Source organism: Rhinatrema bivittatum, chromosome 3 (genome assembly GCF_901001135.1).
Source record: "Rhinatrema bivittatum chromosome 3, aRhiBiv1.1, whole genome shotgun sequence".
NCBI classification, from domain to species: domain Eukaryota; kingdom Metazoa; phylum Chordata; class Amphibia; order Gymnophiona; family Rhinatrematidae; genus Rhinatrema; species Rhinatrema bivittatum.
This window is the reverse complement of record NC_042617.1, coordinates 390,062,687-390,076,984: the sequence shown is the minus strand read 5'-3', so window position 1 is coordinate 390,076,984 and position 14,298 is coordinate 390,062,687. Positions and strand designations below refer to the sequence as shown.

The following is a 14,298-nucleotide window of genomic DNA, read 5'->3' as shown; positions in this document are numbered from 1 at the left end:
ATCACAACACTCCCGGTATCAGGGATAGGGCACTGAGTGCAGGAAGATCACAACACCCCTTGTATCAGGGATAGGGCACTGCGTGCAGAAAGATCACAACACTCCCGGTATCAGGGATAGGGCACCGTGTGCAGGAAGATCACAACACTCCTGGTATCAGGGATAGGGCACTGCATGCAGGAAGATCACAACACTCCTGGTATCAGGGATAGGGCACTGCGTGCAGGAAGATCACAACACCCCTGGTATCAGGGATAGGGCACTGCGTGCAGGAAGATCACAAGACTTCCGGTATCAGGGATAGGGCACTATGTGCAGGAAGATCACAACACCCCCGGTATCAAGGATAGGGCACTGCATGCAGGAAGATCACAACACTCCCGGAATCAGGGATAGGGCACTGCGTGCAGGAAGATCACAACACTCCTGGTATCAGGGATACGGCACTGCATGCAGGAAGATCACAACACTCCCGGTATCAGGGATAGGGCACAAGTTCTTGTCACATTGACTGATCACATTACTTTTTTTGTCAAGCTACCAACTGTTTCCATTTCCCATCCCCCCAACCATCACCTCAGTGGGAACCTTGGTAACATCAATAAATAAGAGGGCAGCCAGCCAATAGGAATACATATTCATGCCTAACTGACCTGAAAAGTGTCAATTTGTATCATTTTCTATTAGTGCGCACTAACCCGATTAACGATTTTTTAACGATAAATCGGGGGAATTCCTATTGTATCGCGTTCTTTAACAATTTATGACAATTTTAAAATTATCGGACGATAATTTTAATCGTTGAAAAATGATTCACATCCCTATTAAAATCTTAAACTTTATTTGTATATTAAAGGAAAGCTAATGCAAAACCCATAATGATGAGGCAAAGGAGTGCATTTGGATATTTGCAACAGAGTTCTTTTGCGGCATTCTGAGCTATCTGAAATCTCCACTGAGTAAACTGACCATTTAGCCTTATTCTCTGCTTTCTATCATTTAATCATTTACAGGATAGGACCGTGCTTCCTATCCTGTAACTTTTTTATTTTCTCACGAGTCTTTTATAGAGCTCTTTGTTGAATGCCTTCTGAAAATCCTAATATACTACATCCACTGACTCACCATTATCCACATGTTTGTTAAGCCTTTGAGAAAAAAATCTAGTAGATTAATGTGGCATGATTTTTCTGCTGGCTGTGTATAATTAAACCATGTCTTTCTATATGTTCTGTGATTTTGTTCTTTAAAATAATTTCCACCATTTTTCCAGCACTGAAATCAGACTCATTGGTCTATAGTTTCCTGGGTCACCACTGGAGTCCTTTTAAAGATTAGGGTTACATTGGCCACCCTCCAGTCTTCAGGCACGGTGGACGATCCAATAATGGATTACAAATTACCAGTAATAGATCTGCAATGTCATTTTTTAGTTCTTTCAGAATCCTGGGGGTGTATATCTGGATGATTTGCTACTCTTTAATTTGTCAATCTGACTTATTGCATCTACCATCTTTACAGCAATTTGTATCAGTTCTTGAAATAGTTTCCAACAATGGTATCTTCCCAATATCCGCTTCAGTAAACACTGAGGCAAAGAAATTCATTTAGCCTTTCTGCAATGACCTTATCTTCCCTAAGTGCCCTTTTAACATTTGATAATCTAACAGTCCAGCTGACTCCCTCACAGGCTTCCTGCATTGGATATATTTAAAAAAATGTTTTTATTTTGAGTTTTTGATTCTAAGGCCAGGCTTTTTTCAAATTCTCTATTAGCCTGTCATCACTGTTTTAGATCTTTCTTTCCAATGCTTATACTTTTTCCTACTTCCCTCGATCCTTTTCCCAGTTTTTGAAAGACATTCTTTTGGTTAAAATAGCCTCTTTCACCTCATCTTTTAACCATTCTGCTTTGGGTGGTATTTTAATAAAGACCATGATAAATGATTTATATGTTTTTAAATAAAGAAATTGAGCCATAGTGTAACACAAAATATATCTGAATGATCCTTATAATTCCTAGTAGCATATCTTGCATCAAAAAATAATAATTCACCAGTGTCAATTCTGTTTATTTTTTATTTTATTTTAAATTTTAAATTTTTTACAAAGCTTAAAAAAGCATTTTATCATAAAGTCAAATATCATATTTTATAGTAGTTCTTGAATCAATTTTTCTAAAAAGAGAAATCAATCGGAATCTTCTAGCACATGTAATAATTTGCATATTGGGGAGATAAAATCCTCAGACAGCAGCATAGAGGAGTCTCTGACTTCTCAAATTGCTGTGTGGCTGCCATCACAGAAAAATTTCCATTTATTTAAATTATTTTTATGAATCACTTAGCAAAAGGTTTATTGAGCAAGGCCTTAAGATACACAATTTCATACTATTTAACTTAAAAAATATTTAGCTTTATTTCTAAATAAAGAAGCAACAGTACCAAGAAAATGATACAATTAGGCTTTGAAGACCATAGGTAGACTTGATGCCTTAAAAATTGCTACCAAAATTATGATTCTAGATATTGGAATATTTGCATGTCTCTCTTAATATGTGAATAAGTCTTTCTGAGGGTCTTTATGTTAATTTGTGTTTATGAGAGTAACTTTTTCTCTGTGTTATAGTCGTTATATGTATGTGTGTATATATGAGAAAGTTGGTGTATCTGTGTAAGTGTCTCTATTAGTGTGTATATGGGAGTCTTTGTGTAATTGTTTTAATGTCTGTAAGTTGGTATCTGTATGAGAGAATTTCAATGTCAAAGTCTGGGAGTGAGTGAAAGCTACAGAGGAGGAAGAATGAAATACCAAAAGAAAGAGAATGCTAACAGTTTAGGTTATGTTGTCAGAGTACTCAACAACTATATCTGGTTAGTGTCTCTGGATGTGTTTGTTTTGCATATAACACTACACGAATCTCATTCTTAAGCAAGGGTATTTTTGGTAAGAGAAAATCTAGTATATAATCTCTTGTAATTAATATGTAAGCTCTCCTGCCTGTCCTGTTAGAGGTATTTTTGGATAAAGTGGACCATTTCTGAAGTGTCATTTCCTTCTAATTTACTGTGCTGCAAAGGAATAAAACTAAGGTTATACACAATGAAATTCTTAGAGTAAAAATCACTAGCCACTATAGATGGCTTTTTGTATTAATCACTTGAGTTCATTTTGTCTGTTCCCATCTTAATAAACAAACAAAAATAATATATTTGACAATCATAATTAAGGTGGCCTGTGTACTAAGAGGTTCATATTCAAAAGCCATTTAGATGGATAACTTAAAAGTTATCCATCTAACCAGGTCACTCATCAAAATGCATTATGGTGTTAACACACACGATAACGCATTAATGCACATGTTAACGCTATAACGCATGCGATAATCTCTCTCTCTCTTTCTCTTTTACCATGCAAACCAGTAAGTTATCCAGCTAACTCTGTCCTAAAGTTAGCAGGATATACTTATCTAGCTAAGTTTAAAATAGCTGGGTACATTCAGTGGCATGACCAGAAGAGTGTTTCTCTGTGATTTTATAGAGGGAGAAACATGACAGCAAACAAAGACCATATGGCCTATCTAGTCTGCTCATGCACACTAACTATTCAGCTCCACAATACTTACCAGTCTCTCAGAGATATCCTGTGCTTGTTCCATCCTTTCTTAATTCAGATACTGTCCTTGTCTCTTCTACCATGACATGCATACAACTTTTTCATCTCATCCGGATTTGTGATCCTTAGTATCACTATGCCTCCTACGATGGAAACGGTGATCAACTTAGGTCTGTGTTGCAATTCTGAAAACACTTTGTGGTTTCAATTACAAATCACAGTTCAAAACACAGTTTTCTTCACAAAATCACAGTTTCAGTGCCACAGGGTCCCTGTGCCAAAAGATATAATCCCTGAGCTAATAACCTTCCTATAGAGCCCAAGGGTCATTTTTAATTTCCACAGGCTTAAGATATTCATACTTTCTCTACAATTCTAAATTTTCTTTCTGAGTTCCAAGATTGCCTAATGGGGGGGGGGGGGGGGGGGGAGAGATTTTTCTCCATGGCCCTGAATCTTATTGAGACTGTTTTGTTTACAGTAGTAATAACCATGCTGGAAGCATATTGTGGTTTCCAACTTTATTGACAATGGTTGGTGGAATAATGAAAATGACTATTTATAACTCCCCATGCAATCAAATCCATTTACATGTTTGGCTCTTTAATAAGTCTGTGACTTTGTAATGCTTAATGCACTTTTAATCCATTCTTGATCCTTGACAATTTGTAAAGGTAATTTAGAAGTTCTCTCGCAAATGTTAGGATTCAAGTTTCCTCTAATACAATTCAGATGATCCAATTTAAAGTTACATAAATTATACCTTTGTCCAGTCTATCCTTCCTGAAGGGCAGCTTTCAACTCCTCTCTTTACCATCCAAGGGAGAGAATAATAGTTAACACTGGATGAGTGCCACTGGTCTTCTCCAAAGCCCATCTTCTCCTCCTTGTAATGATGGGCTAGTCGTGGGGCTGCCCCACATCCAGCTGACTTACCCCGGGATGAGGACACGCTGGCACTGCACCTGATTGCTGCTATATTCCTGTTTCTTTAGGGACAATCTCTAGGCAAGTGTGCGTGGTATGTGGCTATACTTAAAGGGCATGTGGTGGGAAATGCCCCTCGGCACGCTCTGATTACATCACACACCTGGGCCTAGATAAGATCTCCTGGCATAGTGGTTCCTTGCCTCAGCAATGGGACACCAACCTTGTATCACAGTACATGTTGTTCATCAAGATTCTGTTTCCTGCCTTGTCTTATCCTCATCTTGTCCAGCCTGCCCTGCCTTACCCCACCTTGTCCAGCCTGCCCTGCCTTGTCCTTTCCTGCCTGTCCAGCTTGCTCTAGTCCACATTACCTAGCTAATAAAGAAAATGAAACCTTCCTCCCATCCCTTCGATCAGATACCAACTAAACTTCTCCTGCTAGTACCAGGCACCATTTCCAAACCACTGGCTGATATCATAAACTGTTCATTATCTCAGGGAATCTTTCCAGATGCCCTTAAACTAGCCTCTCTTAAACCTCTACTAAAGAAACCAAATTTGGATCCAAAAGATCCCAACAACTTCCGCCCTATTTCCAATCTTCCTTTTATAGCCAAGATTATGGAAAAATTAGAAACGTGCAACATATGGAACATACGGGAGATAAGTTCTTGTGACTTACAATATTGAATTGGCATTTTTGAGCATATAAGAAATAAGCCTTTGTGATTTGTAAGATTTTTGGTGTTTTCAAAAACATTCTATTCTGTCGGATTTTATGTGATATCACTTCCAATCCGTTAAGTCATAAGATTTAAGTCCTTAGACCAAGTGAATATTTAAAAGTCTCCAATCGTAATCCTCAATCGGCAATTATAGCCAATGGGTTTGTGTCGGAGGATTTCGGATTGTCCCGGGGTACCCGACAGGGCTGCCCCTTGTCCCCGCTGCTCTACATTTTATCCATTGACCCGCTGTTACGTAAAATAGAGTCAGATCCACTGGTATTGGGGTTCACCAAAGGAGAGCAAGTTTTTAAGGTGTCAGCATTTGCGGACGATGTCCTCGTATATTTACTGTCCCCTCAGGAGTCCCTGGAACGGGTCCTCCACCACCAGGTGAGTTTTGGAGCTTTTGCGGGGTTAAAAATTAATGTCGATAAATCGGAGGCGATGGTGGTGGGACCTAACGTGCAAGCTGCTTGGGAGGGTTCTTTCCCACTCAAATGGGTAGAAGGTTCCATGAAATACCTGGGGCTTCAAATCCCTAAAGACCCGTCCAAATTGTACGAAGGGAATATACGGCCGCTCCTCCGTAACATGGAACAGAAGTTGAGCTTATGGGGGGCATTGCCTTTGTCGCTGTCGGGAAAAATTCACTTACTTAAAATGTTAGAATTGCCTAGATGGCTGTATATATTACAGCAAGTGCCTTTATGGCTCACGCATAAGGATGTGGCACGAATTAATCAGTTAGTACGTAAATATCTGTGGGGGAAAAAGGCGGCTAGGCTGGCCCTCAAAGTTTTACAATTACCAAGAAAGAAGGGGGGGTTGGGGTGTCCTAACTGGAGGGAGTATAATTTGGCGTGCCTTCTCCGTCACATTCAGGACTGGTTCGATGGGGTGAGTCGGTATTCCCCTTATACCTTCTTACAAGAATGGATGAGTCCATACACCCTTATCAATCTCCTACAAATACCATCATCTTTGGTACCGAGTACTTATAAAAGACACTGGATTATAAAAAGTTTGAGACAAGCCTGGCGCTTCTTATGTATACAGAGGTTGAACTTGGGAAACAGTGTAACTCCACTTTTGACTCTGAGGGGTAATCCCCAATTCCCAATAGGTATGGCACATTCTGTTTTCCAAAGGTGGCACGGGCGGGGACTAACCTCTGTCATTCAGTGTTTTAACCGTAGCTCAGGCATAGTGGGCAGTTATAAAGAATTACAAGAACAATATCGTTTGGGGCCCGGAGACTTTTTCGCTTACCTCCAGATGAGACATTATGTACAGGGCGCATTTGGAATACTACCATTAGCGCCTATCTGGAACGATTTGTTAGAGTTTTTTGATCCACCTACTATGCGCAGGAATTCATGCTCCTCTTTCTTTAGGGAGTTACAAGAGCTGCACCCTCCGAGGGCGTTACAGGAGGTGCAAAATAAATGGGTGTATCAGGCTGATTTGTATTTGTCCCTCTCTGATATTGAGCACTCTTTAGCCTCCTGTCATAAACTGACTGAAAATGTAATATTGAGAGAAACGGGCTACAAGACGTTACATTGTATGTATCTTGCACGCACACGTCTGTTTGCTGCCAAATTATGTGATACAGACCGATGTCTTAAATGTCTTAGCGGCAGGGGAACCTATATGCATTGTATGTGGGAGTGTAAATTTTTGGGTGTGTTCTGGCAATCTGTTCTGATCAAACTGGGGGGAATTATGAATATCACGCTTCCTGTGGACCCCAAGCTGTGTTTACTCAGAGTGTACCCAGACCCATTGATGGACCTGCCGGGACATGACTCTTTGTTTTTGGGAAAAGCATTACTAATTGCGTTGCAGACGGTTATGGCTGCTTGGATTTCGGTGGAGGGGCCAAAGAGCTCGCAATGGCATGGTCGTCTTCTCCAGTTGATGCAGTATGAATACATCTCTGCCAGTTCGTTGTCCCTGGAGGCTCGGAGACGTTGTCTCTCCATCTGGAGGAGTTTTTGGGATTCCTTACCACCAGACACTCGTTCCTTACTTACTACATGTACGACCTATGCGTACCAAGAATCTTCGCGGTAGTCATGAGAGACTTACGTTAACGCTGGACTTTTGTTCTTGCCATGGTCTAGAGGGAGGGATGGGGGGGGGGGGGGAGGGGCGGAGATGAGGGGTGGTTTGTATTCGGCTCGGGCTGGTGAATGTTTGTTAGTTTTACTGTTTTCGGATGTTGAAAAATAATAAATAAATGATTTAAAAAAAAAATAAAAAAAAAAAAAAAAAAAAAGTCTCCAATGGCAGGAAGTTTCAATGAATAAGGAAGCAGTTTGATTTTCATAGCAAAACAAAACATTTTAGAGATATTGAAGGACATATTTTTTGGTGGACTTGGGGATATGGTGAAGAGGACATCACATTTTTTAATAAATCGAATTAAATAAAGTATTTCATAAAAATTCAAAAAAAAAATCGAACAAAATAAAGTGAGTGGGAGGGAGGTAAGTTGATGATTATATCACAAAAAATGAGGCAAGGCCGTGGAGGCATGCGTCAAAATATATGAAACTTACCCCATCCCGCAACTAATTATTTTTTAAATTATTACTTAACAAATTACTATTTTACAAAAATGCAAAATAGGGTGAGATTATTATTTTTTGGATACCAGATTAAAGTATTTTACCTGTGCCATAGTACGTTATTCAAGTTATAATGCAATAGTAAATATAATTTTTTTTCCATAAACTACTCTTTAGTATATACTTATATTCCATGTTTTTTTCATTTCAAAGCAGATTACTTTCAGGTATTTCTCTATCCCCAGAGAGCTTTCAAACTAAGGGGGTCATTTATCAAAATGTGCTAAGGCATTTTTGCATGTGTTAAGGGCTTAAGAGGAGGAGTGGGCTGGGTTTGCCAGTCTGTGACATAGCATGTGTTATAGTAAGGTGTTAGTGCATTGTCTCCTGAAAGGCCTGTTTTAGTAGGTTTGAAGCTCCTGCCTAGCCATATATATATGAGGGAGAGAGAGAGAGAGAGAGGCTGTAATGTCCTCTCCCTAGATAGCTATTTATATCTCTATGGGAGGCCCACCTAGTAACTCGAGGTGAGATTTAGGTATTAGTGTAGGGGGTTAGGGGCCACTTTGACATTCAACGTGAGACGTACGAACAGAACAGTGGTCTCTTGTGAAGATCTGAGGACCTATGGAGAGAGGAAACTCACCCAAAGATGAGATTTGTGCAGTGTTCTCTCCACCTAGCTTGATGTTACCCAGGTAGAGTGTCTATCAAGCTAGGTTGATAGACTCTCTCTCATTAAACATGGTCCCCCTAGTGGTTGTATGCAGGAAATACATCAGGTCTGGCACTTATCACAAAGTGTGAAAACATCATTGCAATTTGCACTAACTTAGCTCTTTGCATAGGTAATTAGCACAAATAGTGATAAACTGTCTAGTAGCATATACCACACCCCTTTTTCTATTGCATGCGATACTTATCGCATTTTGATAAATCCAGGCCTAAGTTCATTCTTGAGGCAATGTATGGTAAAGTGATTTGCCCAAGGTCACAAAGAGTGATGGAGAGATTTGAACGTTGGCTTATAGCCTGCTGCTCTAACCACTAGGCTACTTCTCCACTTGTGTTTATTGAATCCTAGAGTATCATTTAGAATAGGAAATCTTGAAATTTAGATTTTGCAAAGTAAGTAGAAGTCAGCAATAGAAAATACAACATAGGCCTAGATTTTTCATTCTACTATATATATATAATGGAATGAAGAGCTGCGGCCAGATAAGGGGCGGAGGGGGTGGGGGGGGGGGGTGGGGTCGATAGTGTGCACCCGGCCGCATTGCAGTGGTACAGTTTTGCCCACCATGATTGCAGCTGCGGCGCACACTATCGCTCCCATAGCGCCTCTGCAAAAGGTGTAGTTATTTCCGGGGCTTCTGTTGGTGATAATGTGTTAAACATTATCGTTCATAGTGCAACTGGGCCAACATTTTTTAAACCCCACCCAAACCCCTCCTCTTTCCCTAATTGAAATTTTATCATCACGATAACGGCCCATCATGTTTTGAAAAATGACCCTGATAGTGAGGATTAAGTGGGCAATTTTATAACACTCCAACCCCTGCATACAGTGTCAGTATTTATAATTTTACATGTGTATTGGTTACACAGTTTCTATAGGGCAATTCCTGCAGGTAAAAAACTATTTCACCCACAAAAGTCCCTTTGAAATTACATCTTATATGTTTTTGCATGAGCTATACAGTATTTCTTGCCCTATTATAGTTTAACATTTTATTAAACAAGAAAATATACAAACTGCACTCTGAATTACATTTGTTTCTTATACACTCCAAAGTTATATCAAAGATAACAAAGTTCATTTTCATGTTTTTCATCGCCACATATATCTTCTCATCTTTTCTTTAACATGAAGCAATTGCTTAGATCCCATAATGATGATCAAAATATCTCAAGAACAGCAACCCTAAGAATAACAAAGATCTGTTCTTTGTAGAACCCCCTCCCTCCACATCTCCCCTTTCCTTTTCTTGCCCTATTATAAACATTTTTTATTTACAGGGCAATAATACTAAATCCATAACCTTTAAAATGTATGGAAGGCAGACATTTTATGAATCATCTTCACTTTTTATAATTGCAGGAAGAAAACTTCATCAACTTCTGAGCTCAATGGGAAAGGTTTAAGAAGTGAGCGCAAGCGAGTGCCAAAATTTTCTCCTCAACCTGGGGAGGGACACGCAGAAAACAGGGAACACAAAGAAAGACGAGAAAGCAGAAGACTGGAGAAAGGAAGGTCACAGGACTATCAGGACATGCCTGAAAAACTTGAAGAAGGAAAAGCAGCTGCAGGGGATAAACAACGACTAGAGGATGACTATCAGACTCGTTACAGAAGTGACCCTAATTTAGCAAGATATCCAGTGAAACCACAACCAGAAGAGCAACAAATGCGCATGCATGCAAAAGTTTCTAAGGCGCGTCATGAAAGGAGACACAGTGATGTGGCATTACCGCATACTGAAGTGGATGAAGCTGAGGTACCTGAGAACAAACTCGGGAAACATTCACAGGTACCAGGAACTCAGGACAAAAAAGCTCTTATGGAAAATCAAAGATCATACTCTATAGATAGAACTGACGATGAAAGACTTTCTATGCCCAAACAGTTATCCAATCATAGCCCACCAACTCCAAGACACAGTCCTATTCCTTCAGAACACCTAGAATCTAAGAACCATGACTCCTTCAAAAAACAGAGTCGCCTAGATCCTAGCTCTGCTATCCTCATGCGGAAAGCAAAGCGGGAGAAAATGGAGACCATGCTAAGGAATGATTCCCTTAGTTCTGACCAGTCAGAATCAGTGAGACCATCTCCTCCAAAACCCCACAGGTCAAAAAGAGGAGGGAAAAAAAGACAGATGTCAGTCAGTAGCTCAGAGGAGGAAGGAGCATCGACACCGGGATACACTAGCTGTGAAGATGTGGAAATAGAAAGTGAAAGTGTCAGCGAAAAAGGTAAAAAGCTAATGTTTATAATTAAAACATCATTTTCAGATCTGTGGCCATTATGGTCTTGTTTTAATATATTCCTTTCATAACCCTTATGTACCATATCTTTAACACATGGGAACAAATTTTCAAAAGATTTAAGCTGCTGAATCCATAAAACATTTTTCCCCTCTGTTATGGTGCAAACATAGAGCTGGTTAAAAAGGGGTGGGGTCAGTTACTTGACTATGTTGGGGGAAGCAAATTTAGCTGGTCAACACTGGTTTTCATTGCTAGCTAGTTAATGCTGAAGAACAATAGCAAGCTTAAATTTATCCAAATAATTTTGTCTGGCTAGATTTAGGTTTGAGTGATAATCCTGCTAAGGATAACTGGGTGAAATTATCTAATTATCTTTCCTGCTCAGAAGATTTTTGAAAATGAACCCAATGAGAACAGACTAATATTCTGTCAGAATCATATAATTACCAACTTTCTCCTTTCCACTTTGGGAAATTTGCATTCTCTTGGGTTGTTTTCAGGTTGTGGTTCAATTGAGGTGTGAGCATAAATTTTCGTTTCTATTTGTTTGATATAAAAAAGTTTGTTGTCATGCCAATCCCACAAAAATAATCTTTATAAAGAAATGTGAAGTTTCAGTATGCAGAAAAATTATTAATAAATGTAAAAGCAGTCATGTCTGTCCTAGAAAAGCCCAGCTGACTAAACAAACTACAATTCAACATGTCATTCTACTTAAAAACAGAGAAAAATGAATAGCTTTTTGTTATTAATTTGAATTATTAGAATATCATATGAAATAAATATATTTGTCTTTTTTCCCATTGTTGCAATTATAGAACAGTTGCTAGTCATGTAGTTAAATATGAGCCTGTTATTTAACTACTTTTTATGTGCATCTTTTAATGTTCAAATGTTCATCATACAATCGTGTGTCAGTCTTATAAGCTACCTTGTGATTTACAGGGATTTTAATATTGCTTCAGGACTTACTCAGTACTAACCAAGTACAAAGTACACTCGCCCATGTACTCCCAACTTCTATCTCCGCTCCCCCTTCCTCCCAGTAAGTGCTTTTTTTTGGCAGAGAGGTAAGGGCACCACATGATGAGTGCATTTCTCTCCATAGCAAGTGCACACTTTACCCCACTGCAGTGCAGCCTTTGAACATTCCTCCTCCACTCCACGTTCTCTTCCTGCCCCCACCCCACCCAGGAGTAGTTCTTTCTCTCCTCTAGTCCCATCTGCAATTCTCTCTCCCCTCACTTTCTTTTCTCTCATCCACCCTTCCCCTCTCTCTCCTTTTCCCCTTTTCTCTCTCCCTCTCCCCTTCCACTTTACTCTCTCTTTTTTTCACTCTCCTCTCCCTCATGCTCTTTCCTCTTCTCCCTCCATCCTGTAGCCCTGCAATCCCTCTCCTCTTTACTCACCCCGCACTTTCTTCTTCTCCCCTCTCTGATCCCCCTATAGATCTCTCATGCTTTCTCCTCTTCTCTCTCTAGGGCCCTAATTGGGTTAAAGATGTTTCTGTCATCTCTTCCTGATCTCAGGATCTATAGACATGAAAATGCACTCACTCCTGTAGAGGGGATAAGTGTATTTTTGAAACCCTAGCAACTTAAAATATATCATGAAAAGCAAAAAGAATTTAGCAGTATAGTGAATGTAGGATATTATTTGCTTGCAAGGTAGTCAGTTTTCTGTTAAAAAGAACCAAATCCAAGATCACAGTGATTTGGAGAGTATTGCATGCATTTCTTTCCATTTCTTCATTACTGTCATTCAATTGCATATTATCCTGTAGACTTCCTGAAATTTAAGATTGCGCTTTCTAATATTTTATCTAAGGGATCCAGAAATGTATCAAATTCTGGCTTAGATTTATCAAAATGCTATAAGGGGCAGATTTTAAATACTTGCGCGAGCGCGTACTTTTGTTCACGCAGCAGGCGCGAACAAAAGTACGCTGGATTTTATAAGATACGCGCGTAGCCGGAATGCCCCCAGGCCGAAACCACGCCCACGGCGCCGCCCCCGAAATGCCGTGCCCCACCCCTAAACGCCACATCATCCCGCCACACCCCCTGCCACGCCCCCGTCACGCCCCCAACAGGAAGCCCCGGGACTTACGCGTGTCCCGGGGCTCTGCGCGCGCCGGCGGCCTATGCAAAATAGGCACGCCGGCGCGCGCAGGCATTTTAAAATCCGCCCCTAAATGTAGTGGAAATAGTGCCCGCGATAAAAAAGGGGACATGGTTAAGCTAATTTCCATGCTACTGCATCACATACCCGGTAGGGAATTTCCACAAGATGTGATACATTTATCACACCTGTGCTACCTTTTGTTTATCAATGCACTGCAAAGTGTGTTACCCGGAAAAGGTTTTTATTGCACAGAGAGAGAAAAGAGAAAGAACCAGTGTAAGAGGGGGTACTTTTAACTTGATGTGGGGGTTTGGGAGGTGGGGTAAGTTTAGGACAGTTTTACATACACAGTAGGCAGTATGAACTACAAAGTTGGCATCACTAAAGATTTTCTGCTATTTGAATCAATGAAAGGTACAAGAGTAGTTCATTAGTACAGTGCACGTTCTACTTAGCTTCAAAAAAGCTAGGTAGAGAGTGCAACAAGCTAGGTAGAAAGTACATTGTACAAATAACTCCTTCTGTACCTTTCATTGATTCAAACAGCAAAAATCTTCAGTAATGTCAACTTTGCTATTTGTAGCATACCGTATACGTAAAACTGCCCCCCCCCCCCCACAAACCTACCCCACTCCCCAAACCCCCACACCGAGTTAAAAGTGCCCCCTCTTACAGTGGTATAAATAATAAAGTCACTCTGATCAAAGCAAACTTAGAGAGGGAAATAGTACCTAAACTATTACCACAAATACTACTATAAGACTAGAGATAATATCATCAGCACATGCTTAAAGATAATTTAATCTGCTGTCTCTCGCCTGCAATGGGCCGCAGGCAGTTTTCAGCCTTATGAGCAATATTTATTTAATCATTTATTGTCTCATGTCTCATAATATACCCAACATCCACTTAATTCATTATTTATTAAACCAATGAAATTTCTGTTATTTCAGCATCTATTAAGCCACTGTGTATCAGCCTAATGTCAAACATTAGCAAAACGAATACTTAGCCAACTTGGAGATCACTTAGAACCCAAACCCGACATGGGCCATGTTTCAACTGTAAAAAGTCTTCTTCAGGGGAAAGAAATCTTTATCTTTTTCTTAGTGATGGCAAACTATTCACAGACCCTAAAAACACAAAAAAGCATAAAAATCACACACACATATCAAATAGAGATATAATCCCCTCCAACCATCAGTTAAACACACCAAAAGAATTCACTACAAGTTAAGTATCAATACTACAATGTTGATAACTTCTAACCATATACACAAGTTCACAAAAGTCTCAGAACAGACCAAAACAACTATCATACAGCTTACCGGGACAAA

At 39.8% G+C, this 14,298-nt stretch overlaps 1 protein-coding gene across 6 annotated transcripts in view; it reads left to right on the top strand.

Annotated features, from left to right (window-relative positions):
• The window catches only part of RIMS1 (regulating synaptic membrane exocytosis 1), a 697,371-nt gene that overhangs the window by 87,623 nt on the left and 595,450 nt on the right, over positions 1-14,298 (top strand). For all 6 annotated transcript variants that reach the window (XM_029595629.1, XM_029595632.1, XM_029595630.1 and 3 more), the window contains exon 3: positions 9,948-10,822. In XM_029595629.1, the coding sequence (XP_029451489.1) occupies positions 9,948-10,822 (875 nt within the window). The remainder of the gene's footprint in view (positions 1-9,947; positions 10,823-14,298) is intronic.